The 21,756-nt window shown below is 40.3% G+C and overlaps 1 protein-coding gene across 1 annotated transcript; it reads right to left on the bottom strand.

Moving 5' to 3' along the window:
* Window positions 1-1,247: 1,247 nt before the first annotated feature.
* On the bottom strand, window positions 1,248-21,143 carry LOC139480069 (glucokinase regulatory protein-like). The gene is made up of 20 exons (XM_071263049.1): window positions 21,001-21,143; window positions 20,176-20,250; window positions 19,939-20,000; window positions 18,547-18,615; window positions 18,064-18,132; window positions 17,071-17,144; window positions 16,156-16,222; window positions 15,531-15,679; window positions 14,840-14,880; window positions 14,337-14,392; window positions 13,425-13,537; window positions 11,916-12,011; window positions 11,195-11,292; window positions 10,787-10,863; window positions 10,442-10,532; window positions 9,684-9,760; window positions 8,310-8,524; window positions 7,529-7,568; window positions 6,069-6,203; window positions 1,248-5,617 (listed from the first exon to the last, which is right to left on the bottom strand). Exons 2-20 carry the CDS (start codon window positions 20,246-20,248, stop codon window positions 5,489-5,491), a joined length of 1,731 nt encoding a protein of 576 aa, XP_071119150.1. The 5' UTR covers window positions 20,249-20,250; window positions 21,001-21,143; the 3' UTR covers window positions 1,248-5,488.
* Between the last annotated feature and the right edge of the window lie 613 nt (window positions 21,144-21,756).

Raw genomic sequence — 21,756 nt, 5'->3', positions numbered from 1 at the left:
CTTCCAATACTCATCCCGTTTCATAGCTTTTAACTATTCCATCATGTTTCCAAGCAAATATAATGCAGTACATATCCAAAATTGCTACTGCTTCAACACACATGTCAGTTAAGTACAATAACAGTAATATTTTTAGACCACCCCCAACTCGGTGACATTTGCACCTGGGAGAATGCACGGGACGGTGTGAGATCATCACCTCGGGACAGGTGTTAGGTGATTGCCTCAGGTTATAGGCTGTTTCATACATGCATGACAACAAAAACATATTTTCTAAGTTTATCACAATTTTACCTGTAAAAGTACATTTTAAGGGCAACCACAATGTCAGTAAGGACAGTCTATATAGATCAATTCATGTTATTTTGATTATGATCTTTTTATAGTCCTATGACTCGTATTTATTAAATGAAGCCAGAAAGCATTTTTCTAGCATTTCCGACAGTACTTTAATCATGCCTATTACTTGCCATTTGTCTGCTACTGTCATGTATCGTCATGCCATGCTGCCTGCTATTACCAGGCAACAGGCAGCACGGGTGGCTAAACCGCCTACGGCGCCACAATTCGCTGTGCAGAGTCATGTCCCTTAGGCACGCCAGAAACCTTTGACTGTGGTTTGAATCCCGGTTTTGTTACTAGGTTTGTCAGCACCATACCTGTACTCGTAGGTTTGGAATGCTGTTCAAAGCAGCATTAAACCCAACGCATGCACACCACGCAACAGTTCTATCACACTCCTACTTTACACAGTAACAAGATCTAAATCATGTAAGCATGTTTACTGTATGCATTTTCTGTAAAGATGATGCATTTGGGTACATTCAACTAGGTATTCTTTGCAGGTTTATGAATAATTAAATGGGACCACTACCCAAACTGTTTCTTATTACTTCTTGTGTGGTCCTGTGTCAAACCCCATTTCACCTTACCTCTATTTAGATACATGAATGCCATGAATTTTGGAAGACCTTAAAATAATTACTTGTCATGCAATAAAAGAAGATCTGATTCAAAGGTGTTGTGATGATAAAATGTACAGACTTGTGAGTGCTGTCGTAAGTACTCTATGGCCTGTCAAGCCCCATATAAACTGGTTCCTGTCCAGCCCCAGGTAAACCTGTTCCTGTCAACCCCATGGGAAACTGGTCCCTGAAGAGTGAACAGCTTGAATTCCAGGTAAATTTAGGGAGAGATCATGTCTTGAATATACAACAAAAGACAACCTTTTCTGTTCATCTGGTATATTTAAAAAAATAAATTGGTTTGCTTTTATAAAGTAAACTAAATGGATTACATTGCCATACCATGTAGGGGTGTAGCGATACAGTGATACAATATTGTACCCCGATGCGAGTCCCACACAATTGTATTAAAATCAGATCTGAGATCTCACTACCGCTAAACAAAGATCTGAGGACATCCCATCACAGGTCATGTCAGAATGACCTTTCATCCGACCAATCACAGTGTCACTAACAAAGATCAGGAAAGTGACAGTTGGAAAGTGTTTTCTAATCACGTTTTCTCAAAAGACTTAACACGGGGTATTCCAAATACTTTATGACTGAATTCATACAATCTGGGTCATGTATTAGCCATTCGAGAATTGAGAACTTGTGAAAAAATGTTTCGAAGCATAGTCACCAATTCGAAACTAGTACCATAAAGCACAAGAAAGCTGACTTCTGATTGGCTAATGTCATCTTCTTGTCAAGCATTCCATTGGTGGGTCAATGTTCGCAAAAGGTCGGTCTGATGTATCCCGTAATCAGATGTCCTCAGACCTTTGTTTAGCGGTAGCGAGTATTATAGGATCTGATTTTAATGAGATTGGCATCCCATGATACAATACATCAATTTACAATCCCTGTATCACGATACATATGATACATTACATTACCACTAATATTGGTGTAATAACAGAAACCGTTCAACAACAAACTTACACATACTCTCTAGTATTGCTATGTTGGCTATAAATAGCATCATCTTCACAGCGCCCTCCAGCATATATATTTCTAAATACAATACCCCATGTTTGGTCTCTGAAATTTACAAAGAATTCAGAGTTGTGACTTATCGGCAGCAAGAAAGAATATTAACTTAAAAGTAATGTATTGGGATACGAATCATATTGCCAACATATTATTGGGATACATATCGTATCGCGACCCTACGGTAACGTTACACCTCAGATACCCTGTATATCAGATCAACGCACAAGTTACATACTGTACATAAGGCTAAAATAATAACAGTCTTGATTCTCAGGCACCGCCCGCATCATCATAAAGTCTGCCGCGCATTTAATTTTTATTTCCATGTTTAAAAAAAATTAAAAATCCTAATACTTAAAAAAATGCGATCCAAGTTACTTCCCTTTACATGCACACTGCTTTACTGCACATCTCGTGTTATTGTCATGCCGGAAATAGGAGCCTGTATGCTTGTTTAAGTATGGAGGTCCTTTCCAAGATTGATGGTACACAGTTGTTTGTTTGGTTACAAGTTTGAACAAGCAAAACAACAACAAACAAGAAAACAGCATTATCACCATCCCCCGCCATGAGGCACATTACAAGTTTATTTGTTCATATAGTAGTGAACAAAAACTATGAAAAAGAGCCTCATAAAGCCTTAAGAAGAGATATGCACTAGGGCCGCTTTTTGTCATCAGAAAAAAAAGATTAAAAGTGAATTTAATGCACTTAAAAGGCCCTTTCTCTGGACAAAATAACTCAATCTTGATAAGTATCTTTTTGATAAGCTAACTTTAGTTTCTGAGGAAAACTTGCCCCCATTGCACAAATAACATGGATCAAAGGCCCTAGCTCTGTGAACATTTAATGATGGGACCATTTTTCGAACTCAGTCTTGACAAGTATCTTTTAGATAAGCATGCAAACTTTCATTCTTGTAGCTTCAGTAGTTTTTAAGAAAACTTGTCCCCATTGCAAACACTATGCACTAAGTTGAAAAACACAGGGCAAGGGCCATAACTCTGTAAAATAATATTCGACGGGACCAATTTTCAAACTGAGTCTTGACAAGTATCTCTTTGATAAGCATGCAAACTTTCATTCATGTAACTTCAATAGTTTCTGAGAAAACTTCATGGCGGGGGATAAAAAAAAGCCTGCCCGCACTATATTTTCAAAAGTCATTGCCTGAGAACCAATTCTTTTATTTTTTTAAGCCTAACATAATTCATCACAGAATATAAAAAACTCATCACAGTGCAAATAATCCGACCTTGATACAATAACATACGTCAATGACTTAGACTATAAAGAAACATTGGGATACATCTAATACATTTGAATTATCGTTTAAAACAATGTGTTTTAAATGTGCTGTTTTTTATAGTCATGTTGAGACACTCCTTTATTGTGAATAATAGAATGAAATACATGTATAAGTGTCAGTTAATGCTCACCACATCCACCCTTATACATTAAGTGACATCTTCAAACACTTAGACCTTGTGTTGGCCCTGCAGAGTCTTGATCCCTTCTGACAGAATTATACCTGATGAGTGAAGAGCTGAAATTCAGTGCTCACATACGAAATTCTAGAGATCATAGTTTTCTGGCGTGCCTAAGCTAGTACTTCCCCAACCCTGGCCAGTTCTTCCCCGGGGAAGGTTTGGCCTAAGCTAGTACTTCCCCACCCTTGGCCAGTTCTTCCCCAGGGAAGGTTCGGCCTAAGCTAGTACTTCCCCACCCCTGGCCAGTTCTTCCCCGGGGAAGGTTCGGCCTAAGCTAGTACTTCCCCATCCCTGGCCAGACATTCCCCCCTCGAATTGATGTGGGAAAGGTTCGGCCTAGGCCAGTTCTTCCCCTCTCTTTGTTTCCCCCTGAAGTGTTAAATGTGGTGGTTATACTGATAAATACTGTTTTCATTGACTAAAATCTCAGGCTATTGTTATATTACAATGTATGTTATATCAAACTACATTTTTTGTCAAATATATCTGGAATCTTGATATGAAATGGGAAGAATCTTTTAATGGGAAGATCCATCCCCCTCTTATGGTCAGCATGTTTAAAATTGAGGGGGCAGGATCTGGCCTATGCTGAACCATTCACCTCTTATCGGTATGTTCAGTATATCTGAAATCGAGGGGGCAGGATATGGCCTAGGCTGAAGGTATAGCCTAGGCTATTTGTCCCGGGGAAGAACTGAGGTGGACCCTATAATACCGGTCATGACACAGTGCAAAATGATTCCATCTCTGATCTTACATCTTTAACATATTTAGAACATATCCGTTAACAAACATAACTTTAGTGTCTACAGATATCTCTGCCTGGTGATTCTGGAGTATAAATGTCGCTTCTGCCATAGCCAGACTGAACACTTATATTAAACAGTGTAACTACGAACAAAGTAGATAATCACAGATCCTTGGATATTAACCGAATTAACATATGGTCACAGTGCAATAAACAGTAATTGATAACATATGCATATGTTTCTTGATGCATACAACAATATTGCAACATAACAAGTGCATTTATAGTTATCATGCAATGGGCAATACTTGAATATAAGAGATAACATTTGCAGTTTAACAAATTAACCACAACCACTGACATCCATGGCTAAATCATGTCAAGATGGCCAGCACTACCAAGTACAATGTATGTAATTTCCACCACCAAATACATGGATGGTCACTGGACAAATCAAGAAAATGTCTTGTTTACAAAGGCCAACACCAGAAAAGAATGGAGTTTCCTTTGTGTGCAAAAAATATAGCCCCATTTAGCATCTTTAGTCTGATTGCAGTAAAAGTTTGCTTTCAAAAGCACCAGTGACCTTGACCTTTAATATTGACCAGTGACCTTGACCTTTTCACATATTGTTCCATATGAATCATTGCCAATTCTTCCCAGGATTGTATACACGATATGTTCCTCCACCCATGAATGCATATGGACAGTTTGTGGTGGTCATTATTTTAACTCAGTTCAGCCATGACCCAATTCCACCACGAGTGACTCCAGTGAGGTATCAGACCAATGAGAGCTCACATTACTTCAGCAATATTCCTTGTATGACATGTGTAGGGTTTGTACAAACTATATGCATGGAGAAGGGCTCATTTGACCTCCATAAGTTCCACAAGGCTCCCAGAAAACCCCCAACACCCAACCTACGGATCCAGCAGGGATTTCATTATACATTCACATGTGACACTATAACAAGGCAAAGTTGCTGCATATATTAACCATTGATGGAGGAACTCTGTTTATACAAACCCATGTAGGATTGTGACTATAAATATGCACCTTGACTAGCACCAATATTACAAAAGTCTTGACCTGAGATAGAATGGTTTGTAATTTGCAGGCTTATTTTCACCAGTGATAAACTGACCCTTGAATAAAATGTAATTCCCTGAATGTTCCACAACCCACTTAAACGAGTTCTAGGAGGCGCCGGACACGGATTGAGAGAACTGTTTTACTGATTTCCATGGTTACAAGACCCGAGTCTTCTCCAGCGAGGACATGATGACGGTGCGGATGATGGGCTGTGCATCCAGCTTCTCCCTGGCTTGTGTAACCGAGCACTGAAACAGGGCAGCCATCAGGGCCGTAGGGACGACCTGTAGCGGGCAAAATAAATTCGTCATACCTGTAGCGGGCAAAATACATCGATCATGCTGTCTTATGTGTAGGATACGTTTTTTTATGATATGCGAAGGTTGTGTGTTTGATCCTTGAGAATATAAAGAAAACATTTGTCAAATGATTTTACATTTCATTACATTGTGCATGCATGCACGCGCGCATGCCACGCCACGCCACGCCACGTCACGCCACGCCACGCCACGCCGTGCCACTCACAGACACAGACACAGACACAGACACAGACACACACCTCACCTCATCTTTTGTAGCAAACACACGGGCTGAAATGGATAAGCCCCCTTGAGGACAGTTCATAACATATGTCACATTTGTTGCTAATTTGGTCAATTTTCTAAGTACCCAGCGTGCTTAATACATCAAATATCGTATGTCACTTTTGCATGGGGTGTAAGTTGATTAGCTCACCCTGTGTTGGGGTGTGGCTGTCCGGATGTGTTCTGCTACGGGGGCTGTCCGTGTCTCTGCTGCCACACTGTCTGTGTTGTAGATGGAACGCAGCAAGTAGTCCTGGGCATCACTTGGGCTTAACTTGGAGTAACGCTGAAACAAGGCAACTCTGGCTTAACTTGGAGTACCGCTGAAACAAGGCAACTCTGGATTAACTTGGAGTACCGCTGAAACAAGGCAACTCTGGCTTAACTTGGAGTAACTCTCAAATAAGGCAACTCTGGCTTAACTTGGAGTACCGCTGAAACAAGGCAACTCTGGATTAACTTTGAGTACCGCTGAAACAAGGCAATTCTGGATTAACTTGGAGTACCGCTGAAACAAGGCAACTCTGGCTTAACTTGGAGTACCGCTGAAACAAGGCAACTCTGGCTTAACTTGGAGTAACTCTCAAATAAGGCAACTCTGGCTTAACTTGGAGTACCGCTGAAACAAGGCAACTCTGGATTAACTTGGAGTACCGCTGAAACAAGGCAACTCTGGCTTAACTTGGAGTAACTCTCAAATAAGGCAACTCTGGCTTAACTTGGAGTACCGCTGAAACAAGGCAACTCTGGATTAACTTGGAGTACCGCTGAAACAAGGCAACTCTGGCTTAACTTGGAGTAACTCTCAAATAAGGCAACTCTGGATTAACTTGGAGTACCGCTGAAACAAGGCAACTCTGGATTAACTTGGAGTACTGCTGAAACAAGGCAGCTCTGGATTAACTTGGAGTACCGCTGAAACAAGGCAACTCTGGCTTAACTTGGAGTAACTCTCAAATAAGGCAACTCTGGATTAACTTGGAGTACCGCTAAAACAATGCAACTCTGACTTAACTTGCAGTAACGCTGAAACAAGGCAACTGTGGCTTAACTTGGAGTACCACTGAAACAAGGCAACTGTGGCTTAACTTGGAGTACCACTGAAACAAGGCATATCTGCCTTACAAGGGAACACAGCATAGTTCATCAGACATCAGCACCTGATGGAAGGAAAAGCCACAAGCAGCATGGCCTCACATAGGACTTTCACCATACATGTCATGCAATATGACAGACATCATAATAGTCAGGTCAGGATACCATCAAAGTAAGTGAGTGAGTTATGCTTTTAAATATATTCCAGCAATATCACAGTGGGGAACACAAGATGGGTTTCAGACATTGCACTTATGTGAGGACTCGAACCCATGCCTTCAGCATGACAAGAGAATGCTTCAACCACTAGGCTACCCCACCCCCTGACACAATTAGACAATACAGCAACTATAAAAAACAAGGAGCTGTGGATAATCTGTCCCTAGTAAATGAATGATGTATACATGTGCTTCAAAGGCATTACTACCAGTACAACTTAGACATTTCAAGATGGCGCAACAAAAGACTTTTCCAGCCACTAGTATCCCTGATAAAGTTCTCAATATGACAGCTCACCTGAATAATGCCGACAGCGCGGTAGAACAGCTTGTTGTTACTGAAACAATCCAGTTGTTTTTAAGCCTCTGTGTATTTTGTCAAGACAACTGTTGTCATGGTAACGTTTATTCTGAATGACTACAGTTGTGGACACACCACGAAAGAAAGCCTCTGAGTAAAACTTGGAGGCTGGTAGACCTGAGGTAATGAGTGATGTCACAATGGAATTCCCTTTAATGACATACATGGACATCTCACGTTGAAATACATCTTCAGTTATCAACACTCTCATCAGCAGCCTCAGGTATTTCCATGCCCAACTTTGCGAAAGGTTTTAAAAATGAAAATATGAAACTGATTGTGTAACATAATGTCACATGATAACATTAACATCATATTACCGGTATGCAAGTTTGTTTGTTTGTTTGTGTGTTGTTCAACGCCACACTCAGCAATATTCCAGCTATAGTACGGTGGTCTGTAAATAATCAAGTCTGGACCAGAGAATCCAGGGATTGACATCATGAGCATCTATCCATGCAATTGGAACACGATTACATGCATCAACCAAATCAGTGAGCCTGACCACCCGATCCCGTTAGTCACCTCTTACGACAAGCATAGTCGCCTCTTATGGCAAACATGGGATGCTGAAGACCTATTCTACCCCGGTATGCAAGACTGCATGAGTATTCTCAATGCGTTTGTCATACTGTAAACTACATGTGTTAAAAGAGACATCATCTTGTATTGGGTAAATGAACAAGTCTCTTGTACAACACTTTAAGCTCTGATCTACCTGACTTTCAGGTCCACCATGTTGTTCTGGAACACCTTGCCCTTGAGGATGTGTGCTCCCGTAGTGACGGCGTTCAGCACCCACTTGGTGGCAATCTCCCGGTACAGCTGCCAGAACTCTGCCACTACAGTTTCCCCCACTACCCTGACCAGGGACATGCTGGGCAGGGACACTTGTACTACTGCAGCAAACTGTTCCAGTTGCACCGGATTGACCTGAAATCCACAATTTTATAATAAGTAGTCATGCATTGGATGAAAAATCTTACAGAAATGCTGCCTTCACCAAAGGTCCAGATAGGTGGGTGATGTATTAGATTATATACTAGGTAGTGTGTCAATGTTGTAGCAGGTCCAGATAGGTGATATACAGTCAAGTCTCGTTAATTCAACACTCGTTAATCTTACAATCGGTTTTATTCAACACAAATGATGGGAACCGAATACATCAGTGCTATTCAGACCGTTAATCTCACAGTCTCGCACTCCAACTCCGACACACCTAATTTGCAATGAATTACTGAAATCACTCATTAATCAGTCTTGTTAATCCGACAAAGTTATCAGCTATTACGTGTTCAACTGTCAGCGAGTACACAGCCCGTGTTTTGTGTTAAGTTCCAGAGGTTGCATGCTTAGAAAACATATTCCAATAACAACATAACATAATATGAATATTTCATTTTTCATTTTTTTATCACATGTTTTTCTCAATATCTATCAAGGAGTTGTCCGATTTTCGACCACGAACATTGAAACGACTTAATTTCCTTTATCCGACATACCCATAATCATACGCAACCAACCATGTCAGATTAACGGGACTTGACTGTATACAGATTATCACGTGAGGGTGTGTGTGTCATTGTTGGTAGCAAGTCTAAATAGGCGATATATACAGATTATTACATGAGCATGGCACATGCAAAATACCTCATATCAGTATCGCACATGCAAAATACCTCATATCCTCTATTGGTACATGACAAAAACAGATTATCATAAACCTGTCAATGATACGAGATATTTTGCATGTGTGATAGAGCCAACATAGAGATGGTCCTATAACGAGAGGCATAATAACCAGACCCGTATAGCACCCCCTGCCGAGCTGATATGGCTTGCAATCAATATTAGCCCGGGAGGTAAGAAATTGGAGTTATGTCCCTTAGTGCATCTTCTGCTTGGCTAGCTTTCCCATGACAATATCTTCCATTCATATGCAAATACATATATTTTACAATTTGATGTTATGATATAATATTTATTTAATGTCTGTTCTCATTTCAAAACACATATCAACCTGAGACCCCCATATCAGCCCTTCGGCCCTGAGGCTGATAGAGAAGTCTTGCTATCTCTAAATGTAACCTACCTGGGCCTGTTCACGGCCTACGATCACACATGCTGTTCTACATGGAAGACCTTCCACACATGGAAAACTGGATGTGTCTGAAATAGAAGCCAAAAATATAGATCAACACCAAACAGAATCATTATATGGCATTTGTAATTTGTCTGAAAATGTAGCTCATACATATTTTTGGAATTAGTTGTCCCTGCTACAAATCTTAATTCTCAGAGAACGTCAACAGTCTCAGCCTTGTGAGTGAAAGACGGTATTGGTATTACCAACATTGTTTTCAAGACTCATTTGATAATATTTTGCATCATAGTTTTACATCTTCACAATTGAAAAAAGAATGAGGTGAGGTGAGGTGAGGTGAGGTTAAATGGGGTTTAACGTCACTTCCATAATTATTGCATTTATATAGTGATGTGTGCGTGCGTGCGTGCGTGTGGCTGCTTGTACTAGTCCGGACTGATGCCGATTCTTAGTGCTAGCCTACTGAGATACCATGTCACAGGCACAGTATACTGACTCCGAGCCGACCAGTCCTTGTTATAGCTGGTTAATGCCGAGCGCCAGACAGAGTAACAACAAGTACCATCTTTTAACATCTTTTGGTATGACACCGCCAGGGATTGAACCCCGGACCTTCCGTTCTCTGGGTGGACGCTCTACCACAAGGCCAGGGAGCCGGTCCGAAAAATGAATAAACCATTAATTATGAAGGAAGGTTTGTCACTAAGATAGCATATATAATCTGTACATTGTCTGTACATGCCGACCTTGTGTAAGCACCACCACAAGGTCATCACTGGTCACTGTGGGGGCAACCTCTTGTTGGAAGTTGGCCAGTGATATTCGAAAATGTTTGCCCTGTAAACAACAAAACAACAACTTTGATTAATTAATTCAAAATTTTATCAATTAACCAGCCATTTGGAACTTCTTAAATCTAGCACAACACAGTTAGAAGAGGTCCCTCAGCATTCTTTAATTCTCATAAATTTAAAATCATGCCAGTTCTGTATCTTTATTGATCCTGAACTAATTATCAACTTACATTATAGAAGTTAAACGTTGATAGTAAAATAAAAAGTGGCGTAAAACATAACTGATATTCAATGTACCTGGTCTGAAATATCTCCATCATTGTTCTTGAGAAAATCAAATCCTGTTGCAACAAAACCTCGCACATCATCCAATGCTGAAGCAACAATTTAAACAGTGCATAAATATTGGGCGGGCTTTCATCTACAGTCAAGGAGAGAGTCTAACATATTAATTGTCTACATAAAAGACTAGTTCTCAGTCAAATGGTATTGTTATCAATTTTCATACCTTTTGAAACTTTTCCTCAAAATTATTAATTTTAGAGGGCAAAAGCATGCCCAATGGAATTCGTTTTGTCAAAGAATTGTTGCTTATTCTCTGGCATTGATGTTATATAGTTTCATATTTCTCGATTTGATTTGATATGGTCAGCTTGTGATGCAAAAATTAGCTCTGCTCCAGAATGTCTGAGAGATGCTACCCACTTGCTCCATAAGTAGGCGGACATTCCGAGGCGTCGATCATTCCCATGATGCCGAGACTGTCCTGGGAGAGGTAGTAGATGTGGCCCCCTGCATTCAGACTGTGACAGACAACGGCTATATAGACAAGCATCCATGCTTCCCAAGAAATAACGGTTATAACTTCCAACTCTACTTGACATTACAAGGTCAGAGAAAAACATGGCAGAATGACAAGGACAAGGGAAACAATCTTCATCCTCTGATCATATAACACACAATAAGAGGAACCCTTATCCCTACTCCAAACAACCCGTGAAGATTCGGGGTAGAATAGGTCTTCAGCAACCCATGCTTGCCGTAAAAGGCGACTATGCTTGTCATAAGAGGTGACTAACGGGATCGGGTGGTCAGGCTCGCTGACTTGGTTTGATGCATGTCATCTATCCCAATTGTGTGGATCGATGCTCATGATATCGATCACTGGATTGTCTGGTCCAGACTCGATTATTTACAGACCGCCGTCATATAGCTGGAATATTGCTGAGTGCGGTGTTAAACAACAAACAAACCAAAACACTCCAAACATCACTCACATTTCCATGTTTCTCCGTAGCAGGAAAATAAGTGGAAATACTGGGAATTAAGTCCAAATTAAGTGGATTTCCTGGGAAATGAGTGCAAATTAAGTGGATTTACTACGAATTAATTGCATCAAAATTGAATATAATTAATCCAATAGTACCTTTTTCCTGCAAGTTCCACAATGTCACCAATATCAGCCTGTCTGGAGTACACCGAGTCACACACTGTGTGATAGCTCTGCAGCAGGTCTTGTACTCTGGATGCCACAGAACAGAAAACATGTCTCACTGCTAAATACAAACAAGGCTCAGGTCAACTGACCTAGCAGGTATAACTCAATTAATTTGTTGTTCATCTGCTCGAATCTTTCAAACTAGCAGTTGATAATAACCCTACACATACTGTCTCAGCTTCACACAAGTTTCTCAGTAAGAATTTCAATACTGACTTCAAGATAAAATTGAATAGAGATTTAATTTTTCCAGGCAACAACTTCTTCTTGGTTTTAGTCACGGAAATATCGATCCAATAACTGTAATACTAATTCCCTTTAAATCTATCCTATTCAAGTGTAAATCCACTAAGCATATACAACTGTTCCTTCTTGCAGCAGGAACTCTATAAATACTATGTCCTTTCAAAATGTTCAGCAAACTTAAGTTCCAGACTTGACAACATCTTTAAATACTATGTCCTTTCAAAATGTTCAGCAAACTTAAGTTCCAGACTTGACAACATCTATAAATTCTGGTCATTGTGTCAGGACCTGTTTATTAACTAATGTCATGTTAAAGATCTATATTATCTCTGCAACTGCAATGTAAAATGTAACATGTGCAACCTGTACAAAATGCAACAAAAATAAAAAAATAAAAAAAATAAAATTCTGAGTACAACATAGACCAAACATGAATACCAGATCATGGTACATAGTCCTTTTATGTCAACAACAACATGGATAGAAAGAACAGTTCCATCTGCAATGTAAACCCTCTGTTGTATGTCCCTTTATCTGAGGGTATGGCTGGGACCACACCTGACTTCTCAACAAAGTATCTGGTATGGAAGTCTTATTCTGTAGGTCAAGGAATCCATCAGATTTGAAAGATCAGACACTTGTTTCAACCAAATACAGTATGATAATTATTTCCCTGGCAGATGTAAAACAGATTACGTTAAAGGTGATGCTACCTATACACAGCCAGGAACCACACTGCAGGGACTTCCTTGTGACACATCTGTCATGCCCTCTTAAGGGAATGCGGTACCGCTGTGAGGTGCTAGTGTTCATCAATGTAATTTCCTTCTAGTGAGTTGGGTTAAACGCCACCTAAGCAATATTCCAGTTACATCATGGTTTGTCAGCATATCAAGGCTAAAAAAATAACAGTCTTGGTTCTCAGGCACCACTGCATCATCATAAAGTCTGCCACATTTTGTAAGTAAACTAAAAAATCCAAATTCTTAAAAACACAGCGATCCAATATAGCACCCAGGTCACTTCCCTTTACATGGTTGAAGGTACACAACTGTTTATTTGGTTACCTAGAACCAGCAGAAGATTCTGGCACAGCAAAGGGATCTAACCCTTCAGAACAACTAATGCAAAATTCAGGACTGGCTGATCTTCTGACACAGTGATTACAAAACTGACGTTGGTAGGGTGTACCTGACATCCATGTCTTTACATGTCTTGAGGTATGCGGCAACTAAAACTGCCTCCAGCAGGATCTTTGTGGCACTGCCAGACTTCATACGACTGGAGCCGGTGATTTGCTCTGGCTGGACACAAAACACTTCATGTACTAATTCAGACAAAAACACTTCATGTACTAATTCAGAAAAAAACACTGCAGGAACAAATGCAGAAAAACAATTGCAATATTTTACAAAGATTCTGAAATGCCTAAATATGCAAAAGGCATCTAAAATGTAGACAAGGCATCCTTGAGGTCATATGTCCAGCACTGTCAGTGACATCATTACATTTAAACTTGGACTTCAAGGATGAAACTTAGAATACATCTGTCTTATTCACAACAACAAAACAATTTGACAACATAGTATCAATGAAAAGTTGACACTGAAAGAAAATCAACAAGCATTTTGCTTTTCAGGTCGACTACAAAAATATGTCTTTGGTTCATTAAATTCACTGATCACAAAATGAGTAGTCAAATAAATGCACTATTTATTCTGATACTGAAAGTGAGTGAGTGAGTGAGTTGGGTTTAACGCCGCTTTTAACAGTATTACAGTTATATCACAGCCTGTCAGCTTAATGTGGGAGGAAAGCCCGAAGTGATGCAGGTCTCAGATGTTTACCACTTCGGTGAAACCCACAAGCATGGGTATGGTGCTGACAAACCTAGAAACATAATCGGGGCCAACAGGGATTCGAACCCACAATCATAGGTTTCTGGCGTGGCCAAGGGACGCAACTCTGCACAGCGAATCGCGGCGCCTTAGAGGACTGGGCCAACTGTGCCCCCTGATACTGAAAGGATTCTTATTATAAAATAATGAACTTAAAGTAGGGTCGTTTCAAGATTCTCTTCAGATAAGACACTTTTGTTCTTACCCCAACAACTGGGTTCAGGATGTAGCCAGTTTGATGTTTCTCCAGCCTCTGGACAACTGGAACAGGAATAGTGTCGCATACTGTCACCAGACTTCACGTGTTTCAAGAGACATGGATCATCATTCAGTACAGGCTATAATGCTCTTTAGTGCAACAATCAGCGCTATTCAAGCTATATCACAGCATCTTCTAAATAAGAGAAATTGGGCTATGTAAATACCCATGGGGACACAAGCATGGGGTACTGGGGACTTGAATACCTATTGGGACACAAGCATGAGGTACTGGGGATCTATTCTGCAGTACAATACTGATGGGGGCTACAAGCATGGGGTACTGGATATTCTGATACATATTCAGATGCACAAGCCCTACAGAGAGACATGCATGGGTCACAAGAGGCTGACGAACGGGAATGGTAATTAGATTGACAGACATCATAATTATAACTAATGAAATTTGACATTTTAATTCAGATTTAGAAATATAATTTCCAGTGATACCTTGCCGGAAGGTTTTGTCCCACTTTTCAATAGGGAGATCTCTGGAAGGAAAGGAAAGGAAACAAACCAATAGAAAAATTCTTGTAAAAAGTTGAACTCCATTATCTCAATGTATACATTTAAAATGATGTAACTAATAATCACAGAATGGTCTCATGTTGGCACTCCTCCTGTCTGATTCTACAGATAAACTGACAAGGTTGGTCGATCCTGGCCTTATCATAATAATGAATGGTTATTATTTGGGCTGGGACAAGTCCAAGTTTACTACGCAAACCCCTATTACCCAACCCTTCCTGGGTACCCTCTGTAGGTCTCAAGAGATAGGTACAAGATGTCCGATTGGGAATAGTTTGACAGTAGACGTGGACAAAATGTATTTAGAAACATGTATAAAACGATCTGGTCATCCTGAAGGTGACAGACGTTCTATCTTTAATCAAACATATAAAAGTCAGAAGGAATGGGTGCATAATCAGAAAGAAATGCGAACATTAGTGACTTGTAGTGTATCTATATAGTTCTAGGTCCTTTTTGTCATTAAACAATATATCACGTGACTAACCACGGGTCAGGGTAGTCCTGTGGCTACCCGGGTCCTTCACAGTACCCACCTGACCCGAGTTACCCGTCTCACTCCTAGTTATTATCATTTTTGCTCATTGATAAGCTAGGTGAAAACTAGAATTACCTGGCTAGACAGGTGGGGTTAAATCCCAGCAGTACAGGTGTGTATTTATCAGGCTGTTCCATACACAGATGAAGCTGTCCGGCCACAAATGGAGCAGACAAGCCACATGTTATTCCTAGGAATAATACCCTTGTCTTATCTTTGCATAGCTGAAAGAAAAATCACACCTTTATATCCAACTTAACATGAGCTGTTGTCAGTGTCGACATTCAAACATTATCTCATAAATATCAAGGAAAAACCATCACTAAAATCTAATAATTAGTTGGAAATATGTCAACATAAGGAGAATCACGCACGTCATAGTTCAGCCTCCTTAGTCGGGCAATTTCAGAAAAGAAGTTTTCAGGGTCAAATATGCATTTTGAACAAATGGTCAAAACAAGATCCCAATCTTTGTCTGTGCAAATTATTTTCTGAAATATGCAAGTTGAACCCCACAACAAACTACAAAAATTGAACAAGAAGCATCAGAGTAATGTCACCCCCCCCCCCCCCCCCCCCCCCCCCCCTAAATTTAATATGGCTGCAACAAAAGAGTTTATTTTATTCTTAATGGCTGAAATTAACTTTTGGGTCGGAAGATGCATAAACCACGTAATGACAAAAACTGCCTACTGCTTACGTTGTGTAGGAGGTCCATACCACAGGGTGGGTCATCCTCCACTGCCTCCTGGGACGTGAACAGGGCCCTGACACAAACAGTGAATGGAAATACAAACGTCTCATACAGGAACTGTTGCAGGTCATAGGGTTGGTTGGTTGGTTGGTTTGTTGTTTTACGCCGCACTCAGCAATATTCTAGCTATATGACGGCGGTTTGTAAATAATCGAGTCTGGAACAGACAATCCAGTGATTAATATCATGAGCATCAATCCACGCAATTGGTATCGATGACATGCATCAACCAAGTCAGCGAGCCTGACCACCCGATCCTGTTAGTCGCCTCTTACGACAAGCATAATCACCTTTTACGGCAAGCATGGGTTGCTGAAGACCTATTCTACCCCGGAATCTTCACGGGCCCGCAGGTCCTAGGAGAAAACCCATACTGACACGCTAATGCTTTGTGTATATATACTTAGTTATATATCAAATTTATAAACACCTAATCTTTTTACTTTTCTCATGATTTATATATTTACATTTTAACTGGGGGTAGCACGGTTAAAATAAGTTTAGTTGACAAAAGATACTGAAAATTAACATCTAAAGTAATATATGGTCAATACTTTAACACTTCCTTAGTAAAGTACAGATTCTCTGGAACCAACACTCCAAGAGTGAGGCACCTAATCGCCAGTACACAAAGTCAGCGATTTAACCCACTCAGTCACCAAGGCTTCCACAAAAATGAAAGTCTGTCAACTGGTAGTGTAACTCACATACTTTGTGTACCCCTCTGACTTCAACCCAAAGAATTCCTACTTGGGAAGTGTTATCCCAAACATAACATTTGTTAAATTTGACCACTTTCAAAATGGCATTGTGTGTTCATGAAAGGTCTCCTGATTATATCTTGGACCATGAGTCCCCCACCTGTCTCCCCCTGCCATGATGTAGTGACAACATGGCTCCCGGCCAGCACTCTCCAGCTTCATGTTGAACGTCCGCTGAAGGGAAACAATATGGGACTAAGTAAACAAAGACGTCTGCATTCCATAAACAATATTGATGACTTGTGCCTAGTACTAATTTTGTACTCACGTGCTTGAGTATGAATATAAACTTTAACACATTCTACTGAAATGGTTGACCTACACGAAACAGAATTATAATTTCATACACCACTACCAATCATCTCCCCAGGTCCTTTATTTCTCTCTTCTGTTCTTCAATATATTTCAAACTGCATTAAATCAACAATATTTCAGCATTTAGGAGCCATGTATTTTGCCCAAAAGCCTCCCATTTTCTACTTGCCTGAAGGATTCTGTAACTCTGCTATAGAAGACGAAATACATTTTACCTTTGAATGTCCTTATTATGCAGAATTACGTACTAAATATATACCAGAATATTTCTTATCTAAGACGAGTAGAATAGCGTTTGTTTCTATTTTGTCATCGAATGATGCCAATGTAATGTTTAAACTGTCTTTATTTGTAAAACATTGGATGGAACTACGAAATAACATGTTGAGCGGAAATTCAGATTTTTAATTACCTTACCCTAGAAAGTCCTCATGATTATCACCTATTGTTAAATGAATGTTATATTTTTATAAGTTTTGTTGTATCTCCCAATCTGTAAATTCTCACCCACTGTATTTATCTGAACTTGTATATGGGCCGATGGCCTTTGATACAATAAACGTCTTTGACTTTGACTTTGACTTTGACTTTGACTTTGACTTTGATAGGACATTTTCATGGACCTGGGAGAGATGAAGGCAAACCTACTTCCCTGGTGATCAGCGAGTAATCGGAATGCACCATTAGAAAGTTTCTTCAGAGGAGAAGACGTTTACAACTGTGATGAAATCCACATACACTGGTATAGTGAAATGGTTCAAAGAAATATTGCTCTTACTGCTGTTATGAAGCCCAGTCTGCCAGATGTCCCGCACCCACTAAAAACAATGGCGCCTCTGCTTCCGAGCTTGAACAGACATCGAACAAAGTGTTCAAACATACGTTCACAAAAATGACCTATTCACAACAGGGTCAAGAAAAATCTGAACCTGATGCAAATGATACTCTTTGACATGCATAAAATACTATACAGCAGTGTTCCCATTGGCTTTTGAAACTGCCGGTCCCAATGGACTGGCAACTATTGATCAAATATAAATCGAATGAAAATTACCTGGTCCACAGGGACTGGCAGCCTAATTTTACTGGTAAAAAACTTGTTATTACTGGGAAGGGGAACGGGAACACTGTATACAGTCTCAGTGTCATGTTTTATTGCTGAAATACAAGTGTGTCAGAAAGTTGTACAGCTTTCACTGCCATCTCCTGTTTCACTTCAGATTTCAACATTGCGAGTCAGCCCCCATATTACTGACTGTACCTTCATGATTTCAGCAGCCAGGGTTGCTATGGCCGTCAGGGTCTGCAGGATTCTGGCATCAAACATCCCCTGAAGTATAAAAACACACATAAGTGAGTTGAGAGATGAGTGAGTTGGTGGAGCTGTGTGCAGGTGGATCTGTAAGTGGGTGGATCTGGGAGAGGGTGCATCTGTGAGTAGGTGGATCTGTGTGTGGGTGGATATGTATGTCGTTACATCTGTGTGTAGGTGAATCTGTGAGTGGGTGGATCTGTGTGTAGGTCGATCTGTGAGTGAATGGATCTGTGTGTAAGTGGATCTGTGAGTGGGTGGATCTGTGTGTGGGTCGATCTGTGAGTGGGGGGATCTGTGTGTAAGTGGATCTGTGAGTGGGTGGATCTATGTGTAAGTTGATCTGTGACTGGTTGGATGTGTGGGTGGATCTGTGAGTGGGTGGATCTGTGTGTAGGTGGATCTGTGTGGGTGGATCTGTGTGTGGGTGGATCTGTGAGTGGATGGATCTGTGTGTGGATGGATCTGTGAGTGGATGGATCTGTGTGTGGGTGGATCTGTGAGTGGATGGATCTGTGTGTGGGTGGATCTGTGAGTGGATGGATCTGTGTGTGGATGGATCTGTGAGTGGGTGGATCTGTGTGTGGGTGGATCTGTGAGTGGATGGATCTGTGTGGGGGTGGATCTGTGAGTGGGAGGATGTGTGTGTAAGTGGATCTGCGAGTGGGTTATGTGTGGGTGGATCTGTGTGGGGGTGGATCTGTGAGTGCATGGATCTGTGTGTGGGTTTACCTGTGAGTAGGTGGATCTGTGTGTAGGTGGATCTGTGAGTGGATGGATCTGTGTGTGGGTTTACCTGTGTGTAGGTGGATATGTGTGTGGATGGATCTGTGTGTGGGTGGATCTGTGAGTGGGAGGATGTGTGTGTAAGTGGATCTGCGAGTGGGTTATGTCTGGGTGGATCTGTGTGGGGTTGGATCTGTGTGTAGGTGGATCTGTGTGGGTGGATCTGTGTGTAGGTGGATCTGTGAGTGGATGGATCTGTGTGTGGGTTTACCTGTGAGTAGGTGGATCTGTGTGGGTGGATCTGTGTGTAGGTGGATCTGTGAGTGGGAGGATCTGTGAGTAGGTGGATCTGGGAGTGGGTGGATCTGTGTGTAGATGGATCTGGGACACCAAGCATGGCTCTCACAGGAATTCAGTGTAGGGTGGGTGTATTTGAAATCATCTTGAAAATTATTAATGAAAACAAATTAACCGTTTGCCTCCTTTCCTTTTTGGAAAATAAATGTGGCCACTTAACAAAAACATTTATTTACACGTTTACATATGTGTCCCCTGACGAGGTTCATAAAAGACATTGTTATCATATCATTTGCATTAAATGTCAGTTCATCTCACTGGATAATTCTGCCACCCAGAAAAGATTTCCTCATCACATCTTTGCAGGATTGAAATCATATCTATAAAAGAAATGAAATTGGAACACACAAACACAATCTAGGAACAAAAGCAAGTTTAAGGGAAACAATGATGCTTTCAACAAATATAATCAATCATCAACAACAATACAAGAAGTATTGAAATTAAAATGAGAAAATAATGAGAAACAAAACATGACAAGAAAAATATACATGCCTTGTGGTGATGCGACATCAATGTTGACAGATCGAGGGTTAACCCGCTCTGTGATAGGCTGTTCAGCGGACATGGCTTGGTAGTGCACAGAAACATTGTATTAATGACTTGTAGTGGAATATATTTAACAGCCATGGTCATAATGTATGATAATTGCAACACACTGACACATTGTTGCATTAGCCATTGAATAACATTTGAATAATCCACAGTTACTAATCCTTACTATCACTATCAAGTCATCCAGCTATCAATCTGATTCTGTACAATTATTGCAATGTGCAAATAATGCATAGGCAAGGTGTATAAATATACTGTCGCTGACATCAGGTCTATCCAATGCGCAAAAAGATTAATTAATGTAACTTTTTAATTTGGTTTGTTTGTTGTCAATATTCCAGCTATATAACGGCTGTGTGTAAATAATTGAGTCTGCACCAGACAATCCAGTGATTGACATCATGAGCATTAATACAAGTAATTGGGATACGATGACATGCATCTGCCAAGTCAGCAGCCTGACCACCCGATCCCGTTAGTCGCCTCTTAGGACAAGCATAGTCGTCTCTTATGACAAGCATAGTCGCCTTTAACGGCAAGCATATGGGTTGCTGAAGACCTATTCAAGCCTGCATCTTCACGGGTGAATTTGTTAATCACGCCTGTTGTATACAGAAGTTTTTCGTCATGCTTGGTGTACCTATACTCTCTGCAGATTGAAGTAGGAGGCGATCTACATAAATGATATTGATAAATGTCGATGTATATTATTGATAAATGTCGATGTATATATATGCATCATGTAACCTAGGTAGATTAATTCACCGTTGTGCTATTTCCTGGTAGTCTCCCCACGAAGACCTTGTTGTCCAGCTCGCCAGGGCAGGTTATCTACACTGTCGCCCGAACTGACCCACTTTGCGTTATCTGAATGATAACCCTGGCTAACCGGGAAAACCATGTCCACAGTGAACACTTTGTAATGTAAACCTCCCTGGTTTAACAAAATAAACATGTCACTTAATCTCTTTTAGAGTTATCTACCCTTGGCTACGCCTTCGTGTTTTTCGCTTGCGAATGGTTGAGAGAATATGGGATTTCCCGTATGATCAGGGACACATAAGACAGCTTGACTCTCTGTATGAGACAGTTTGTTTGTTTGTTGTATAACATCAATTTCAAGGTAAAATAACCTTAGTTGACAAATGAAAATGATACTGATGATCAACAGTGATACCTTACCCTCTATGTTTTGAATTTTAGAAAAAGGCGAGAACTTTAGAATATTACTAAACTGTGATAATTCCATAGAATGTTATTATTCTACATAAAAATCAAAATCAAAGTCATAACGAATACCAAAACTAATAGAAAAATAAAATGTAACTAAGACTTTTTGTACTAAAACCAACATGTATTAAATGTGCAAGATTCGATAAAAAAAAGTAGCTAGCCATCAATACTTTTTGTTACGTAAAATGTAATTTACAATCTGTTTGTTTCCACTTTAAATTGATGGGCATATATAATAATTGAATTATTTTGTTCTTCGGATAGACTTTTGTTACGACTTAGAATTGT

The sequence above is a fragment of the Haliotis cracherodii genome, unplaced genomic scaffold (assembly GCF_022045235.1).
Source record: "Haliotis cracherodii isolate W230 unplaced genomic scaffold, xgHalCrac1.p SCAF_4, whole genome shotgun sequence".
Taxonomy (NCBI): Eukaryota; Metazoa; Mollusca; class Gastropoda; order Lepetellida; family Haliotidae; genus Haliotis; species Haliotis cracherodii.
Note: the sequence above shows the minus strand (reverse complement) of the source record. Positions and strands in the feature narration are given on the sequence as shown.

Coding starts and splice junctions, on each gene's coding strand:
- LOC139480069 (XM_071263049.1), bottom strand. CDS start 20,248: ATGTCCGCTGAACAGCCTATCACAGAGCGGGTTAACCCTCGATCTGTC. Junction 20,001..20,175: donor TGATGTCGCATCACCACAAG/GCATGTATATTT, acceptor TTTCTTTTATAG/ATATGATTTCAATCCTGCAA. Junction 10,864..11,194: donor TCCGCCTACTTATGGAGCAA/GTGGGTAGCATC, acceptor TTGTTGCTTCAG/CATTGGATGATGTGCGAGGT.